The sequence below is a fragment of the Somniosus microcephalus genome, chromosome 16 (assembly GCF_052327205.1).
Source record: "Somniosus microcephalus isolate GS21.2 chromosome 16, FLI_Smic_1.0, whole genome shotgun sequence".
Classification (NCBI taxonomy): domain Eukaryota; kingdom Metazoa; phylum Chordata; class Chondrichthyes; order Squaliformes; family Somniosidae; genus Somniosus; species Somniosus microcephalus.
In genome coordinates, this window is record NC_141002.1 from 55238375 (window position 1) to 55258205 (window position 19831).

General features: G+C 42.2%; 1 protein-coding gene across 2 annotated transcripts in view; it reads right to left on the reverse strand.

Moving 5' to 3' along the window:
* Window positions 1–19831, reverse strand: part of lrp6 (low density lipoprotein receptor-related protein 6) — a 206020-nt gene that overhangs the window by 60181 nt on the left and 126008 nt on the right. For both annotated transcript variants that reach the window (XM_086009067.1, XM_086009069.1), the window contains exon 4: window positions 3910–4106. In XM_086009067.1, the coding sequence (XP_085865193.1) occupies window positions 3910–4106 (197 nt within the window). The remainder of the gene's footprint in view (window positions 1–3909; window positions 4107–19831) is intronic.

Sequence of the window (19831 nt, forward strand, 5' to 3'; positions counted from 1 at the left end):
GGGGAGGCAGCCTATTCTCAGGCTTCTGATGCTTACAAGTCAACCAAAAACATCCGTAGTTGACTCACCTTCCATTCCCAACCTTCTGGACATGAGATGAAAGAAAGCACCTATTTTCTGATTTTCACCCTTGCCAACTTTCAATTTGATGAACAAGTGACAGAAATTTGTGTTTTGCCACTTCATGCCACAAAACTCAGGTATACCAGCTTTCTTTTGGCTCTAAGGTACTCAAAGATTTTCCCCCTTTTTCTCTTATTTCTCATTTCCCTAGGCCATGCACCACTTTTGTTTGTTTTCTGAGCACCATCAATGTCACTTTGAACTGGCTGCCAGGAAGCACGCAAGAACATTCTAGGAAAGAGACTTCCATCTAATTTTTCCTCTCTCACTGTGGGGAGGGACCTAGCTTCCATTGAGCACCTCCCCAACAAGTAAAAGACTTGCATTTCTATAGCGCCTTCCACGACCCAAAGTACTTTACAGCCAATGAAGCACTTTTGGGAGTGTAGTCACTGTTGTAATGTAGGAAATGTAAGTGGGTCAAACTTGCATCCGTCCCATCACCAGGCAGCAGTACAAGTTGACACTCCAACTCACTGCATCACCAAAAAGTTATAAACATGTTCATATCTGCAATTCTGCAGAAGAACAGTTTGCTTTTTTTATTGCAACTTTCAAGTGATTAGTTGGCACAATTTCGAATATCTGGTGCCATTTTCTGCTTAAAAAAACAGATCAAGTTAGACCAGATCTTGGCTAACTGAGCTGTATAAATCCAAAACACCTGTGAAAACTTTATGCACTGGAGATCAGCCACCACAAAAATGATAATGTACTGGAACAGTGTAAAGCACTACACCCAACACACAATTGTAATGATAAAGTAACGCAACAGTGCAACTGGAATAGCAACCCGATAAGTCTCTGTATTTAGAGAATAATGATCGGAATTACAACTACGATGTCAAGGTTTATAAAATTAAATTAAACAAACAACTAGGTTTGAGGCCCAACTGTGTATAGTTCTTACATAACCATGTGGAAACACTTAAGTATATTCTTTCATGTACCAAAACGTACACTATGTGAAGAACTATAATTTTCTCCAGTGTTATATTTAAGAATTGATTTCAAGCAGTAATTTAATTCATCAAGTATTGAATGCAGTCATATACACAAATGTTAAAACAGAAAACGGGTGATTTAAGTTATTATTTCCAGTTCCAGAAGGTTGATTTCTTAACCCATGCAGTTGCGTGTGGATCAGAATCATAGGATAATGATCATTTATCTCCTGCTGTTGAGGAACCTCCATGCTTTTGTGGTATCAGGTGAACAAAGCTATTTGAATAACAGTGAATCTAAGGAGTAGAATTATTATGACTTTGTCAAACCAATATTCAGCAGTTCTACCAAAGGATTTCAGCTGCTCTAACTTTTTTTTTCCTACAAAAGTATTTCCATTTGAGGAATTGTAGTTATAAGCCAACATTAGTCTTGCTCCCATAGTTTACCAAATGGGTACATAAGTTTAACCTCTCAATTATAATACATTGACAAGACCTCAACATAGTTTTCTTACACAAAACAACCCCAAAGAAAGAGAAATATTTTCATATTACATTTAGATATGGAAGGTGCTTCTACTCTTTCTAAAAATGTATGGATGCACATATGGAATTTCCCTTGAAGAATCATTAATAGTTTTAGGGTGTAATGATGGTGCAATGTGTTGCAGCTTCAACAAGGCTACCTACCCTGCCTTCTTAGCCATGCAAGTTGTGTGGTTAATCTCAGACCAGTACCCTTTGGTTGAATTGAAACTGCACATATGAACACTTAGGCTGAAATTTATCATCTGTGTTAACACACATTTATTTAAATAATATTCCATGTATACATACACTGGCTGCCAGTCCCCGTATAATAAATTTAAAATCCCTCCATGACCATTCCCCACCCATTTCTGCAATCTCTCCCTACATTCTCTCCTCTTCCTCTAGCTCAGTTCATCTAACTCCTCCCTTCTGTGCATCCTCCGCCCCCTTCTTCCCGTCATTGTTGGCAGAGCTTTCAACCACCTTTGTCCAAATGTTGGGAACTCCCTCCCTAAACCTTTTCACCTCTCTCTCCACCTTTAAAAACCTCAAAGCCCATCTAAAAGTGTGGCACCAAAGAGACAGGAAGTGAGTGGTATCACATTGCTATTCATATACAGCTAGTAGATCCTCTGTAGCATTGCTCATGGTGAATCAAAGGATTCACTGTTTCATAACAATAACAATGTTTATGCCATTTAGGGTATAGCATCGGCACCACTGTTTTACAGTGACTGAATGAGTCAAATTTCATTTTTGAAAAATGTATTCTGATGCTTTAAGAGATTGAATTTCACATTTATGACCATTATTCTGTGAAAACTGTTGAGTGGCCTTTATTTTTAAATATTTACCTTTACTCATCAATTAAATTTTATGCCATATTTTAAAACTGAGAATATACAGCAAGATTGCATGAAAAATGCAGTGGAGGTAAACATCTGGTATTTATCAGTACTGGGGAGTGGGATTTAGCTACATTTTGCAGGGGGGCGGGGGAAAGAGGGGGTAATCCTGTGTTTTGGTCATGATAAAGGCAGTCTTGGACTTTGGTAGCAAGGGGCAAGGGGAATGGTCCTGGACACTGTTAGAACTAGGATGGGGTCCTGCAATTTTACTAGTACTAGAGTGGGGCTCCTGAAGTTTGATAGCATGGGGAGTCCTTTGATCTGGCATCACTGTGGAGGGGAAACCAGGGTTTTGCGGAACTACAGGTTAAATATAAGGGTTAGGCCACTGGCGGATTCCGAAGGACTGTCAGCTGTGAGAGGAGGGGAAGGCATGGGCCCAACAGCTTTGGTTTTGCAAGGGATGGGTCTCATGTCCAGCAGCACTGGTGGTGATATTCCAAGGGATATCTAAACATTGAATTTGGGATTTTGAGATTGTTTCCTGGATGATTATCTGTCCATCTGACTATTCCAATTACTAACCATCAGTAAAAATACAGCCAGTATTTAGAGCTTTCACAATTCAACTCCGAAGAAACAAATTGAATGATGAAAGAGACTCACTCTCTCTCTCCCTTTCACACATCTGTTGGTAATTAGAATGGTTAGATTCCCAAATTATCAACATAACAGGTGTGATAATTAAGGGGCTGTTTGCCTCAAAATTCAACATTAAAAATGTTTTAAAACCTAATTCCACTGATGAAAACACTATTACCAAGCTTTCTAAATTGATAAGAGTACAAACAAACAGTAGAATAGGTAAGCAAACAGCAATTTCTCTTTTTCTCACAAGCCGATTGCTCTACTCTAACTATAATATAATAGTTATTGTGACGCACGAGCATTACAGGCAGCTGTAACACCTGTAATGTTTCCTACATTACAACAGTGACTACACTTCAAAAGTACTCCATTGGCTGTAAAGTGCTTTGGGATGTCCCGAGGTCATGAAAGGTGCTATAACAATGCAAGTCTTTATTTCTTTAACGTTGAAAAGCCCTATCACAATTATCTACAAATGCAATAGGTTCTGCAGGTGTTCCTTGGGTTGTTTTACTACGTTAAAGGTGCTATATAAATGCAAATATAGATAGCAGTGTTGTACCATATAATGCAGAATATATTATCCTAAGATGGAGCTGTATCGCCTTTAAGGCCATAACGCTTCATTGTTGAGTGAACACAAGCTTGGATCAATTATAGGGCTTAATTGCTTGGCATAGCAACGTTGTGGATTGGAAAATGCTAGTCAATTTCAAGCTGCCAGAGCGAAGCACTCAGCATTAAACAACGTGTGATGTACCATTTTTCATATATTCAGATATATCGATTGAGATAGAACTACACAGACTTACCATTGGGTTGTCTCTGCTGGTTAAAGACATGAATATCCATGGGAGAGAAAATATTGCTGTGCACCTCTCGGCGATACAATCCAGTGTATTTATTGCATGCATGAATAGAATGAGTGTTCCAGTCTGTCCAATATAAGGTGTCTCCAAACAATGTTAAAGCGAACGGATGTGGAAGTGAGCCTTCAACCACCACTTGCCTGACAAAACAAAATTCATGTTAAAAGAAAAATATAACACCTCAGGTTTTAAATAAAAATATATCAAGAAAGTAGAAAGAATATTCTAACCAACGCTGGTCTAAAGCATTATTTGCATACCAGCTTTTAGAAGTTTTTCCACTGCAATTAAATGTCTGGCAACTTCAAAGAATAAAGACAAAAATATATAAAAACAGATTCTGTGGCCACAAAATTAAAAGCTTTTTCACAGCCTGTGTCCTCATGCACAGTTGTATGCAGTCGTTAGCTGAAAGAAAAGTAGCTCCCAAGCTTTCAGCTCAGATACCATGATCTGAAGGTGACTGCATCATCTATTGAAAGCCAGTGAAATCATTTCTCTTTCAACTGGAAATGCAGATTCTTTACTAAATTAAGCAGGGATGATGGGGTGGCATTGTTGTTCATTAATACAATTCCCCATACTGCAACTGTGCCTGTGCCTGCAGGAAGTGAAAAAGGGAGAGAAATGTCAATTGAAGCCAAGTGATTTCCAACAGCCAAGAATCTTAAATCAACTCATGAGGCTCCTAGCAATTGCTTCAAAAGCAGTATTGGGAAACACATAGCAATGGGTTACAGAGAAGGGATCAAAAAAAGGTTGAGGGATTTTTTTTTTGAAGCACGGCAGGGACATAGCAAAGCAGATTATAACATAGCTACACAGCAAGTTCCAAGCTCAGTCACATTATCAGGGGAAATGTCAAAGCACAAGCCAGACATCATGGGGCACACTTACACACTCCCCAGCATCCAGTTAGAGTGGCATCAGTGGAGGTCTGAGAACAGGTCCTTGCATATCTTCAAATATTTTTTTAAAAGCCTCTTCTGTTGATGGTTCAGTGGGCAACATAGGTTCACTCGCTTCTCAGTTGACAGTGCCATAACTGCCCAGTGTCCCCACTCTTCGGGGAAACGGAGGGTGGGGTAATCAAACTTTGCCATGACATGCCCCACAATGGAGGTGCAGGCCTACTAAATTTAATTGGCACAAATCTCACTCATTTTGGTTTACAAATGTAACTTATTTTGATGCATCTCATGTCTTAAATGTTTACCAGAAAAAGATTTGGATTCATATAGTGCCTTTTCATGGCACTCTCTGAACATCAGATGCGCTTCACATAATTACTCTTGAATGAAGTGACTATTACATAGGCAAACGCAGCAGCCATTTCGCTCAGGATGAGAATGCACATACAGCAATGAGATGAATGATCAATTAATTTGTTTTTGGTGGTGTTGGTTTTGAGAAGAATGGTTGCCAGGACATTGGGAGAAAACCCTGGTCTTCTTCGAACAGTGCCATGAGATATTTCACATCCACCTGAACAAATGCCTCATCTGAAGGATGGCACCCCAGTAATATAGCACTTCTTCAGTGTTGCACTGAGTGTCAGCTCAACTATGTTCTCCAATCCCAGAGTGGAGCTTGAACCCTGAATCAAATCAGAGGCGAGAGTGCATAGTACACAAGAGTCAAGCTGACAATTTCATGGTCTGTCTCACTGTTAGGTCATGCAAGCCTAACTCTTAACATTCCCCTAATGTTAATAGCTCTAAACCGGCCACGAGAGAGGAGATACTGGAGCCACAACCCAGCAGACGTATAGCTACATAATGCTAAATGCATGGCAAAAGCAATTCATTATGTAAAGTACTTTTGAAATATTTCAATGTGATGTGGTATTATATGGATGCAATTATTGTTACAAGTTACTGCCTTCAAGAGGAGAAAAGGGGAGATCATAGGTAAAAAGGGAGAGAAAAGGAGCAAAATACAAAAAAAATATTCAAAGCCGAGAACTGACAAAGCTAATTACACCTCCGATCAGCAAGTCCGAAGGTTAGCCAGCAGCAGACCCTAATCTATGAGCAAGCACATTGTTATGCTTTTTATATGCAGCAGAAGCCCAGACTTAAAAATGCTTAACTCAATTGTGGGCGACATCACTACTTGAGTACAAACCTTAACATTTCATATTTACACAAGAAGAATGAAACCAGTGTTATCACTTCAAGTTGTTCGACAACTTTTTGATAATACTTTTTACTGTGTAAGCTACTGCCATTACATAATAGACTATATTATCCCTTTCCTAATTAACTGTAATAGCTGCACGCAAAATAGTCTCGCCATAAATTCCAGCAGCCTTTTTAAAGCACTGTTTAAATGAGGTACAACCCATCCAATTACACAGGAAAACAGGATTAGCACCCCCTACTTTTCCAGTACTGCACTTAACATATAATTGTCCACCCATTCTCATGCACCACAGCTAATGAAATCATGCTGTTTTATGCAATTGTGCTTTTTTCTCATTTCAAGTAATCCTTAAATACCCAATGTAATGGTCAAATACAAAATATTAAAACAGGCTTAGCAACAAATTATCTTTTCAGCAGAGTACAAAAAGTACTCCTTTGTTTTCTGCTCCAAAAAGCACACAGCAAAGATATAGAAGAGCAAGAGATAGATCAATACTTAAAACCTCCACCTAGCCCCAAAGTACTCAACATTAAAATCACATATGGTTCTTTGCCAATGGCATATGCCACAATTTCACTAAAATAACCCTTCCCTTTGGGTGAATCCCAAAAACAAAAGGATGGCCTGGTGCCACAGCTTAGCACTGTGTCATTGAGTAGTAAGTAGGACAAGGTTTGATGTTTGCCATTACCAATACAGTGAGTTACCGAGCAAAGCTGAGGTCCCAGTCAAGTGGATTAAGGCAAATTTAAATACAGCGACAATTGCATCTGGAAGAGTTCAAAGAGTGTATCCGGGATGGTTTCCTAGAACAATACGTTGTGGAACCAACCAGGGAGCAGGCTATCTTAGATCTGGTACTGTGTAATGAGACAGGATTAATAAATGATCTCATAGTAAAGGATCCTCCAGGAAAGAGTGATCATAGCATGGTTGAATTTCAAATTCAATTGGAGGGTGAGAAAGTTGGGTCTCAAAACAGTGTCCTGATCTTAAATAAAGGCAATTACAAAAGTATGAAGGCAGAGTTGGCTGAAGTGGACTGGGAAAATAGATTAAAGGGTAAGACGGTTGATGAGCAATGGCAGACATTTAAGGAGATATTTCATAACTCTCAACAAAAATATATTCCAGTGAGAAGGAAAGACTTTAAGAGAAGGGAGAACCATCCGTGGCTAACTAAGGAAGTAAAGGATGGTATCAAATTGAAAACAAAGGCATACAATATTGCCAAGATTAGTGGGAGGCCAAAGGATTGGGACATTTTTTAAAAATCAGCAAAGTACAACTAAAAAAAGATGGATTATGAGAGTAAACTAGCAAAAAATATAAAAACAGATAGTAAGAGCTTCTACAGGTATATAAAAAGGAAAAGAGTAGCTAAAGTAAATGTTGGTCCCTTAGAGGATGAGACTGGGGAATTAATAATGGGGAACAGGGAAATGGCAGAGACTTTGAACAAATATATAGTCCAGATCCAAGGTCGTCCCATCCTCTGTCGTCAAATTACAGTATGCAGATGATGCTTGCGTCTGCGCTCACTCGGAGGTCAAACTCCAAACCATTGTCAACACCTTCACCGAAGCGTACGAGAGCATGGGCCTTACACTAAACATCCGTAAGACAAAGGTCCTCTACCAACCTGCCCCTGCCACACAGTACTGCCCCGCCCCCCCCCCGATTATCAAAATCCACGACAAGGCCTTGGACAACGTGGACCACTTTCCATACCTTGGGAGCCTACTGTCAACAAGGGCAGACATCAACGATGAAGTCCAACACCACCTTCAGTGTGCCAGTGCAGCCTTCGGTCGCCTGAGGAAGAGTATGTTTGAAGACCAGGACCTCAAACCCGGCATTAAGCTCATGGTCTACAGAGCAGCAGTGATACCCGCCCTGCTGTATGCCTCGGAGACATGGACCATGTACAGCAGGCACCTCAAAGCACTGGAGAGGTACCACCAACGCTGCCTCCGCAAGATCCTGCAAATCTATTGGCAGGATAGGTGCACCAGCGTCAGTGTTCTTGCTCAGGCCAACATCCCCAGCATCGAAGCTTTGACCACGCTCGATCAGCTCCGATGGACGGGTCACATTGTCCGCATGCCCGATACGAGACTCCCAAAACAAGCGCTCTACTCGGAGCTCCGGCACGGCAAGAGAGCCCCAGGTGGGCAGAGGAAATGCTTCAAGGGCACCCTCAAAGCCTCCTTGAAAAAGTGTAACATCCCCACCAACACCTGGGAATCCCTGGCCCAAGACCGCACAAAGTGGAGGAGAAGCACCCAGGAAGGCGCCGAACAGCACGAGTCTCTTCGCCAGGAGCAAGCGGAAGCCAAGCACAGGCAGCGCAAGGAGTGCACGTCAACCCAAGCACCCCACCCACCCGCTGCTTCAACCACCGTCTGCCCCACCTTGACAGAGACTGTAGGTCCCGCATTGGACTAATCAGTCACCTGCGAACTCCTTTTTAATGTGGAAGCAAGTCATCCTCAGTTCCGAGGGTCTGCCTAAGAAGATGATGATTTTGTATCAGTCTTCATGGTAGAAGACACTTAAACCATCCCAATAATACATAATCAAGGGGCTATAGGGACAGGGGAACTTAAAACAATCACTATCACGAAAGAAAAAGTACTCGGTAAAATAATGGGACAAAAGGTGGACAAGTCCCCTGGATCTGATGGCCTGCATCCTAGGGTTTTAAAAGAAGTAGCTGCAGAGATAGTGGATGCATTGGTTGCAATCTACCAAAATTCCTTGGATTGGAAAATCGCAAATGTAACACCCCTATTTAAGGGAGAGAGACAGAAAGCAGGAAACTATAGACCAGTTAGCCTAACATCTGTCGTTGGAAAAATGCTGGAGTCCATTATTAAGGAAGCAGTAGCAGGACAGTTAGAAAATCATAATGCAGTCAAGCAGAGTCAGCATGGTTTTAGGAAAGGGAAATCATGTTTGACAAATTTGCTGGAGTTCTTTGCGGATGTAACGAGCAGGGTGGATTAAGGGGAACCAGTGGATGTGGTGTATTTGGATTTCCAGAAGGCTTTCAATAAGGTGCCGCATAAAAGGTTACTGCACAAGATAAGAGCTCATGGGGTTGGGGGTAATATATTAGCATGGATAAAGGATTGGCTAACTAACAGTGAACAGTCGGGATAAAATGGGTAATTTTCTTGGTTGGCAAAAGGTAACTAGTGGGGTGCCACAGGGATCAATGTTGGGGCCTCAACTATTTACAATCTACATTAATGAATTGGATGAAGGGACCGAGTGTAATGTAGCCAAATTTGCTGATGATACAAAGATGGGTGGGAAAGCAAGTTGTGAAGAGGACACAAAGAATCTGCAAAGGGATATAGATAGGCTAAGTGAGTGGGTAAACTTTTGGCAGATGGAGTATAATGTGGGAAAATCTGAGGCTATCCACTTTGGTCAGAAAAAAAAGCAAATTATTATTTAAATGGAGAGAGATTACAAAATGCTGCAATACAGAGGGACCTGGGGGTCCTTCTGCATGAAACACAAAAAGTTAGCATGCAGGTACAGCAAGTAATCAGGAAGGCAAATGGAATGTTGGCCTTTATTGCAAGGGGGTTGGAGTATAAAAGCAGGGAAGTCCTGCTACAACTGTACAGGGTATTGGTGAGGCGACACCTGGAGCACTGTGTACAGTTTTGGTCTCCTTATTTAAGGAGGAATATACTTGCATTGGAGGCAGTTCAGAGAAGGTTCATGGAGGCTGATTCCTGAGATGAAGGGGTTGACTTCTGAAGAAAGGTTGTGCAGGTTGGGCCTATACTCATGGGAGTTTAGAAGAATGAGAAGTGATCTTATTGAAACATGTAAGATACTGAGGAAGCTCGACAAGGTAGATGCAGAGAAGATGTTTCCCCTCATAGGGGAATCTAGAACTAGGGGGCATAGTTTCAGAATAAGTGGTCACCCATTTAAAACTGAGATGAGGAGGAATTTCTTCTCTCATAGGGTTGTAAATTTGTGGAATTCTCTGCCCCATAGAGCTGTGGAGGTTGAATCATTGAATATTTTTAAGGTGGAGATGAGACAGATTTTTGAACAATAAGGGAGTGAAGGGTTATGGGGAAGCGGGCAGGGAAATGGAGCTGAGCCCAAGATCAGATCAGCCATGATCTCATTAAATGGCGGAGCAGGCTTGAGGGGCCAAATGGCCTACTCCTGCTCCTATTTCTTATGTTCTTATGGTGCACAAGAGAGAGAGAATATATTGACTTAATTTGTAAATACAAAATAAGATGTTTTTCCAGCTTGGATTAAACATTACTAAATTATGGGTGAATTCAAAGATATGCTATATGAAGGATAGTTTAACCAAACAAAGCATGTACCACTGACTACTGCTGGGGTCCAATAATTCCTCTATGCTACAAGCGTGAGTGAACTATATGGCTTGTGCTACGTATATTTTTAAAATAAACAAATTGGTGTCCAATGAAATGAAGCCATTTGTACGTTTAGTTAAAACTAATTTAACCGAGATCACAAATCAATTTATTTTTGGATATCTAAATGAATAGCAGATACTGTTTCCAGCTGGTCCACTGACGAGAAGAATGAAATTTGCTATTATAAAAATACCCCTCATTTGGTTTGGTCAATCCTCAAGTACAAACATTTGGTCTGGGATAGGCTGCCTCTCCAGCACACTTAAGAACTGAGGAAGAGTTTGCCATTTTCATAAAATTAGCACCAGCGTGACTTTTTTGTATAACCAGAGTGGTCCAGAGACACAGTGTACTAACCACACTACCAGAGAGCTGGGTTTGATACCTGCAATTCTATACATAATGAGTGAAGAGAGAGGGAAGAAAAGCCAAATCAACAAACGTGCTCATCACTGTCCCTCCCATCAAGGAATTAAACATGTTACGCAATAAAAAGAGTGGTTGCAGTCACATCATACGACGGTGCAGTTTTGCATGCACATTATAATAGACTAGATGCAAAGTACAGTCAAGCTATTTTTTGGCATTACCTCTAAAAAATAAAAAAAAAAGTGTGATGAATCATAGAAAGTTACAGCACGGAAAGAGGCCATTTCGGCCCATCATGTCCGCGCCGGCCAACAAAGAGCTATCCAGCCTAATCCCACTTCCCAGCTCTTGGTCCGTAGCCCTGCAGGTTAGAGCATCCCAAGTGCACATCCAAGTACTTTTTAAATGTGGTTAGGGTTCCTGCCTCCACCACCCTTTCAGGCAGAGAGTTCCAGACCCCCACAACCCTCTGGGTGAAGAAATTTCCCCTCAAATCCCCCATTTATTTTAAATCTGTGCCCCCGGTTTTTGACCCCTCTGCTAAGGGAAATAGGTCCTTTCCATCCACTTTATCTATGCCCCTCATAATTTTATATACCTCGCCTCAGCCTCCTCTGTTCCAAGGAAAACAGACCCAGCCTATCCAGTCTTTCCTCATAGCTAAGATTCTCTACTCCCGGCAACATCCTTGTAAATCTCCTCTGTACCCTCTCTAGTGCAATCACATCTTTCCTGTATCGTGGTGACCAGAACTGCACGCAGTACTCTAGCTGAGGTCTGCTCTTGTATTCTATGCCACGGCTAATAAAGGCAAGCATTCCGTATGCCTTCTTAACCACCTTATCTACTTGGCCTGCTATCTTCAGGGATCTGTGGACATGCACTCCAAGGTCCCTTTGTTCCTCTACACTACTCAGTGTCCTACCATTTAATGTGTATTCCCTTTCCTTATTAGCCCTCCACAAATGCATTACCTCACACTTCTCTGGATTGAATTCATTTGCCACTGTTCTGCCCGCCTGACCAATTTATTGATATCTTCCTGCAGTCTACAGCTTCCTTCTTCAGTATCAACCACACAGCCGATTTTAGTATCACCTGCAAACTTCTTAATCATACCCCATATATACCACAAAAAGCAAGGAACCTATTACTGAGCCCTGCGGAACCCCACTGGAAACAGCCTTCCAGTCACAAAAACACCCATCAACCATTACCCTCTGCTTCTTGTTTCCGAGCCAGTTTTGAATCCAACTTGACACTTTGCCCTGGATCCCATAGGCTTTTAACTTCGTGACCAGTCTGCTATGTGGAGCCTTATCAAAAGCCTTGCTAAAGTCCATATACACTACATCAATTGCACTACCCTCATCTACCCTCCTTATACCTCCTCAAAAAATTCAATCAAGTTTGTCAGACACGACCTTCCCTTAACAAATCCGTGTCGACTCTCCTTGATTAATCCGTGTCTTTCTAAATTAAGATTTATCCTGTCTTTCAGAATTCTTTCCAATAATTTCCCCACCGCCGAGGTTAGGCTGACTGGTATGTAATTACTCGGTCTATCCTTTTCTCAACAAGGGTACCCACATTAGGGGCAGTCCTCCAGCACCACACCTGAAGCCAGAGAGGATTGAAAAATGATGGTCAGGGCCTCTGCTATTTCCTCTTCTGCTTCACTTAACAGCCTGGGATACATTTCATCCAGGCCTGGGGATTTATCCACTTTTAAAGCTGCTAAACCCCTTAATACTTCCTTTCTCACTATGTTTATTTCATCCAGTAGTTCACACTCCTTCCCCGATAGCAATGTCTGCTTCGCCCCTCTCCTTTGTGAAAACAGACGCAAAGTATTCATTAAGAACCCTACCGACGTCTTCCACCTCCACACACAGATTACCCTCATGATCTCTAATAGGCCGTACCCTTTCTTTAGTTATCCTCTTACTATTAATATATTTATAAAAACATCTTTGGGTTTTTCTTGATTTACTTGCCAAGAATTTTTCATGCTCTCTCTTTGCTTTCCTAATATCCTTTTTAATTGCACCCTGCACTTTCTGTACTCCTCTAAAGATTCTGTCATACGCCTCCCTTTTTTTCTTTATCCTACCCTGCATGTCACTAGACATCCAGGGGGCTCTAGATTTGTTAGTCCCACCTTTTTTCTTTAAGGGCGCATGTTTGGTCTGAACCCTCCGGATCTCCTCCTTGAATGTCTCCCACTGCTCTGACACTGATTTAGCTTCAAATAGCTGTTTCCAGGCTAAATCCCCTCTGAGCTTAGCAAAATTTGCTTTTCCCCAATTTCAAATTTTTATTCCTGTCTATCCTTGTCCTTTTCCAAAACTACCTTAAATCTAACAGAATTATGGTCACTAGTACCAAAATGCTCCCCCACTGATATGCTTTCTACCTGCCCAGCTTCATTCCTTAAAACCAAGTCCAGAACCGCCCCCTCCCTTGTTGGGTTTGCCACATACTGCTAAAAAAAAGTTCTCCTGGATGCATTTTAGGAATTCTGCACCCTCTATGCCCTTCACACTAATTTTATCCCAGTTAATATTAGGGTAGTTGAAATCCCCTACTATTACTGCCCTATAGTTTTTGCACTTCTCAGAAATTTGGCTACATATTTGTTCTTCTATCTCCCTCTCATTGTTTGGGGGTCTGTAGTACACTCCCAGCAGTGTGATCGCCCCTTTTTTGTTTTTCAATTTGACCCATATGGCCTCGTTTGATGACCCCTCCAACATATCATCCCTCCTCACAGCTGTAATAGTTTCTTTAATCAATACTGCAACCCCCCCTCCCTTTTTACCTCCCTCTCTATCCCGTCTGAAAATCCTGTAACCAGGAATGTTGAGCTGCCATACCTGCCCCTCTTTCAGCCACGTCTCTGTAATAGCTATAATATCATAGTCCCAAGTATCTACTTGTGCCCTCAGTTCATCTGCCTTGTTCGCTATGCTCCTTGCATTGAAGTATATACCATTTAGTACAGGCAAACCTCCTTGTTGACTATCTAGCCCTTGATTCATCTGTCCTTCCAATTTACTTTCTACTTTTTTGTTTTCCAATTCCAGTTTTTCTTCCCTCCTTATTGACTCTATACTTATTCCCATCCCCCTGCCAAGCTAGTTTAAACCCTCCCCAACAGCACTAGCAAACCCTCCAGAGAGGATATTTTTTCTAAAATTTATTGTATTCTAAACCATCGAATTGATTGGGTTGATCCGTTATCCTAGAGTCAGAGTCATTACGGCACAGAAGGTCGTCATTCGGCCCATCGAGTCCATGCCGGCTCTCTGTAGATCAATCCAGTCAGTCCCATTCCCCCGCTCTATCCCTGTAGCCCTGCAAGTTTATTTCCCTCAAGTGCCGATCCAATTTCCTTTTGAAATCATTGATCGTCTCCGCTTCCTCCACCCTCGTCAGCAGCGAGTTCCAGGTCCTCACCACTCGCTGCGTAAAAAAGTTCTTCCTCACGTCCCCCCTGTATCTCCTGCCCAAAACCTCAAATCTGTGTCCCCTAGTCCTTGTACCATCAGCTAATGGGAACAGCCTATTTCTGTCTACCTTATCCAAACCAGTCATAATCTTGTACACCGCTATCAAATCACCCCTCAACCTCCTTTGTTCCAAGGAGAACAACCCCAGCTTCTCCAACCTAACCTTGTAGCTAAAATCCCTCATCCCTGGAACCATTCTGGTAAATCTCCTCTGCACCTTCTCAAGGACCTTCACATTCTTCCTGAAGTGTGGTGACCAGAACTGGACACAATAACCTAGTTGTGGCCTAACCAGAGCTTTTTAAAGGTTCAGCATAACTTCCCTGCTTTTGTACTCAATACCTCTATTTATGAAGCCCAAGATCCCATATGCTTTGTTAACTACTCTCTCAATATGTCCTGCCACCTTCAAAAGTTCTATGCACATTACCTCCCAGGTCCCTCTGTCCCTGCACACTCTAGAACTGTGCCATTAAGTCTATATTGCCTCTTCCTATCCCTTCTGCCAAAATGCATCACCTCACACTTCTCTGTATTAACTTCCATCTGCCACTTGTCTGCCCATTCTGCTAGCCTATCTATGTCCTGTTGCAGTCGATTGGTATCCTCCTCACTATTTGCCACACCTCCAAGTTTGGTATCATCGGCAAATTATGAAATTTTACTCTGTATTCCAATATCCAAGTCATATACAGGTATATCAAAAAAAGCAGTGGTCCTAGCACTGAGCCTTGGGGAACACCATTGTCTACCATCCTCCAGTCTAAAAAACAACCATTTATCACAACTCGCTGTTTTCTGTCCTTAAGCCAATTTCTTATCCAAGCTGACACTGACCCTCCTATTCCATGAGCCTCAATTTTGTTATCCAGCCTTTTATGTGGTACTTTGTCAAACGCTTTCTTAAAATCCATATAGACAACATCCACTGCATTCCCTTCATCAACCTTCTCTGTTACTTCATCAAACAATTCAATTAGATTAGTCAAACAATCTGCCTCTTCCAAATCCTTGCTGGCTCTCCTTAATTAGCTTAAACCTCTCCAAGTGCCTGTTAATTTTTTGCCTGATTATTGTTTCTAAAACCTTACCCACCACTGATGTTAAAACTAACCAGCCTATAGTTACTAGGATTGTCTTTACACCCTTTCTTGAACAAGGGTGTCACATTTGCCACTTTCCAATCCTCTGGCACCTCCTCCGCATCTAGGGAAGATTGGAAAATTATGGCAAACCCTTTCGCCATCTCCTCCTCCAATTCCCTTAGCAACCTGGGATGCAAGCCATCTGGACCAGGCGACTTATCCACTCTTAAGTATATCCAGCCTTTCCAGTACATCCTACCTATCAATTTTCACCCCGTTCATTACCTCTACCATCTCCGCTTCTACCGATATTTTGTCAGCATCCTCTTCCTTAGTAAACATTGATACAAAGTACTCATTAAGTTGGGAGTTAAAACAGATTATCTGGTCATTGCTGTTTGTGGGACCTTGCTGTGTGCAAATTGGCTGCTGCGTTTCCCACATTACAAGTGACTCCACTTCAAAAAAAGTACTTAATTGACTGTAAAGCGCTTTGAGATGGCCAGTGGTCGTGAAAGATGCTATATAAATGCAAGTCTTTCTTTTCTTTCTTTCTAGCCGTGCCCTGCGCCTCTAAGCATATATCACCTTCTTTGTCCCAAACAGGTCCCACCCCACCTCTTACTACCCGCTTACTATTTACATGCCAGATGATTTTTGGGTTCCCTTTTATGTTAACTGCCATTCTATTCTCAAATTCTCTCTTTGCCAGTCTTATTTTCCTCTTCACTTCCCCGCTCAACTTACTGTATTTGGCCTGGTTCTCACTTGAATAATTCACCCAACATGCATCATACACACACTTTTTTTGTTTCATCATATTCTCTATCTCCCTCGTCATCCAAGGAGCCCTGGCTTTGGTTTCCCTACCTTTCCCTCTTGTTGGAATGTACCTAGCCTGTACCTGAAACATCTCCTCCTTAAAGATCACCCATTGTTCCATTACAGTTTTTCCTGTCAATCTTTGGTTCCATTTTACCCTGGTTAGATCTCCTCTCATCCCACTGAAGTTAGCCCTCTTTCAATTTAGAAGTTCTACTTTAGATTGTTCCTTGTTCTTCTCCATTACTAACCTAAACCTTATGATACGATGATCACTCATAGCAATGTGTTCTCCCACAGACATTTGGTCCATCTTATTCCCCAGCACCATATCCAGCAATGCCTCCTTCCTAGTTGGGCCAAGAACATACTAATCAAGGAAGTTCTCAACACATTTCAGAAATTCCTCCCCCTCCGTTCCCTTTACTCCAACATTATCCCAATCGATATTTGGGTAATTAAAGTCCACCAATATCACCACTCTATAGTTCTTGCACATTTGTGATTTCCCTGCAGATTTGCTCCTCTATCTCACTCTCACTATTTGGAGGCCTATAGAATACCCCCAATAATGTGACCATACCCTTTTTGCTTCTCAACTCTAACCAAATGGATTCTGTCCTTGCCCCCTCAAGAACATCCTCTCTTTCCAACACTACAATGTCTTCCCTAATCAGTACTGCCACCCCACCTCCCTTTTGTCCTTCCCTATCTTTTCTGAACACCTTGTATCCGTGAATATTAAGCACCCAGTCCTCACCATTTTTAAGCCACGTTTCCGTTATTCCCACTACATCATATTCCCACATGGCTAATTGTGCTTGTAGCTCACTAACCTTATTCACCACACTTTAAGCATTTACATACATGCATTCCAAACCTGTCTTTGTATTCCTCGTAGACCTTTTGGTCTGCTCCTATCTAATATGGTACTACTTCCTTCTCTAGTACTATATAACACTCTCCCTCCTGTATACACCTTTTCTACTTCTATATGCTGGTGTCCATCCCCTTGCCCATTGTTTAAACCTTCCCCAACCACACTTGTGAACCGCAAGGACATTGGTCCCAGTCCTGTTGAGGTGCAACCCATCCCTTTTGAATAGGTGCTTCCTGCCCCAGAACTGGTCCAATGCCCCAAGAATCCGAAGCCCTCCCTCCTGCCTCAAGCCACGCATTGATCCTCCCTATCTTCCTATTTCTACTCTCACTGGCACGTGGCACTGGGAGTAATCCAGAGATTACTAGCTTTGAGGTCCTACTTTTAACTTCCTCCCTAGCTCCTGAAAGTCTGACTGTAGGACCTCAATACCTGCCCTCTCTATGTCATTGGTACCGACATGTACGGCAACTTCTGGTTCACTCCCTTCCCCCTGCAGAATATTCTGCACCCTCTCCGAGATGTTCTTCACCCTGGGACCAGGGAGGCAACACACCATGTGGAACTCACGGTGACGGTTACAGAAATGCCCGCCTGTCCCCCCCAACTATGGAATCTCCTATAACGACTGTATTTCTACGCTTTGCTGTTCTCCTGTGCAGTCCCTTGCCCCTTGGTGCCCTGGACTGCACTCCTTCAAGGTGTCGTCACTCCTAGTAATCGCCAATGCTGTGTACCGGGAGAGTGCCACACACCCCGAAGACTCCTGCACTTCCTCCAGCCAATTTTGCTCCCATATGCCCCACTTTTTGCCACTCCCTGCAACTGCTTGGGGAATGGTGGCAAAAAGCTCAGGGTAACAGCAGCAAGGCGCCAAAATTCTATTAATGGCGGGAGAGGGTCTAGTAGAGGCCTCCTCTCCTTCCACAGCAGCTCCAATGCCTTACCTTATTAGGTCTCAGGCTTGATCTGGAAAAAATTCTTGGAATCCTCTTCGGGGCTCGCCAGCCTCCTTCAAAAGGCCAGCTACCTCTTGTGCTGCTGCAGCAGCAGTCCCACTGCCAGGATTCTGTACCCTACCAGAGCCCCAATCCAGGAAAATGGGTCAGGTTTATGGCAGTGCCTGGGCAGTGAGTGGAAGTCCCACCTCATTGCAATACCACTACAAAGAGGAGAATACAGCCCATTATCAAGCCAATATTAGAAGTATTGTTGCTTAGAATAGTATGCTGAAATAATGGTGAAATCGCCTGAAATAAGGGGGGTGGGCAGCATTTACCACTGAGAAATAGCCCACTGGAGGGAATTAAAGTAAATAGCAGTGCCACACCAAGGATTATACCGCAAAGACATTTATTTTTATAAAATTATGTAATTGTTAAATTCTTGGAATTGCATGCAATATACAGCACAGAAACAGGCCATTCAGCCAACTAGTCTGTGCTGGTGTTTATACTCCACACGCGTCTCCTCCCATTCCATCCGCCTCATCTCAGCCTTTCAACATATATTTCTATTCCCTTTTTTCTCATGTACTCATCTAGTTTCCTTTTTAAAGCATCTAAGCTTGTATTGATGGTCCCTAGTTTTGGATTCTTCCAAAAGAGGAAACATTCTCTCCACATCTACCCTGTCCAACCCAGTCATAATTTTAAGGACCTGTATCAGGTCACCTCCAAGTCTTCTCTTTTCCAAAGGTACAAGCCCCAACCTGTTCAATCTTTCCCGATAGCTGTAATCTCTCAGTTCTGGTACCATCCTTGAAAATCTTTTTTGCACTTTCTCCAGTGCATCTATGTCCTTTTTATAGTGTGGAGACCAGAACTGTGCACAGTACTCCAAGTGTGGTCTGACCGGAGTCCTATACAAGTTTAACATAACTTCACTACTTTTGAATTCTATACCCCTAGAAATAAATCCCAGTGCTTTGTTAGCATCCTTAATTGCTTTGCTGACCTGCGATGCTGCTGTTAATGATTTGTTCACCTGTATCCCTGGATCCCTTTGCTCTTCTACCCCGTTCAGTTTCTTATTTTCTAAGGTGTAGGTGATGTTTCTATTTTTCCTACTAAAGTGCTTCACCTCACATTTATCCATCTTAAAGTCTATTTGCCACTTAACTGCTGAGTCCTGCAAGTTTTTGAATGTCTACTTGTAATAAGTTGCATTCTTCCTCAGTGTTAGTTGTGCACTACAAAGAAATGCAGTTTCTTGAAATAAAATGGGGACGGGGCAGAAACCCTGGCCATTTTGTGAACCAGCACAGCTCATATAGACTCACACACATTTATATTCAGTGCATATTCAGTGCAAAGCAACACCGCAGAGCCATTCTAACTGCACGTAGTTTTGATGGATATACTGCAGTGACGTTTGGCAAAATAATTCTGAACAAAGTGAAAAAATTCAGTCAGACATATTCCCATGATAACTCACAGCTCGACTTATTAACACAGATGTTTCCTCAGGGAAAATGTAGCAAATCTGCTTGTATCAACCCACATCCTAACTTATTAATAAGGGTTATCGCTTCAGGGAACAAACCAAAATATAATTGATAAGCTGCCTCAACTAAACCACATCATCTGCTTCATGCACTGGTCACAGGAGACAAGAGTGAAT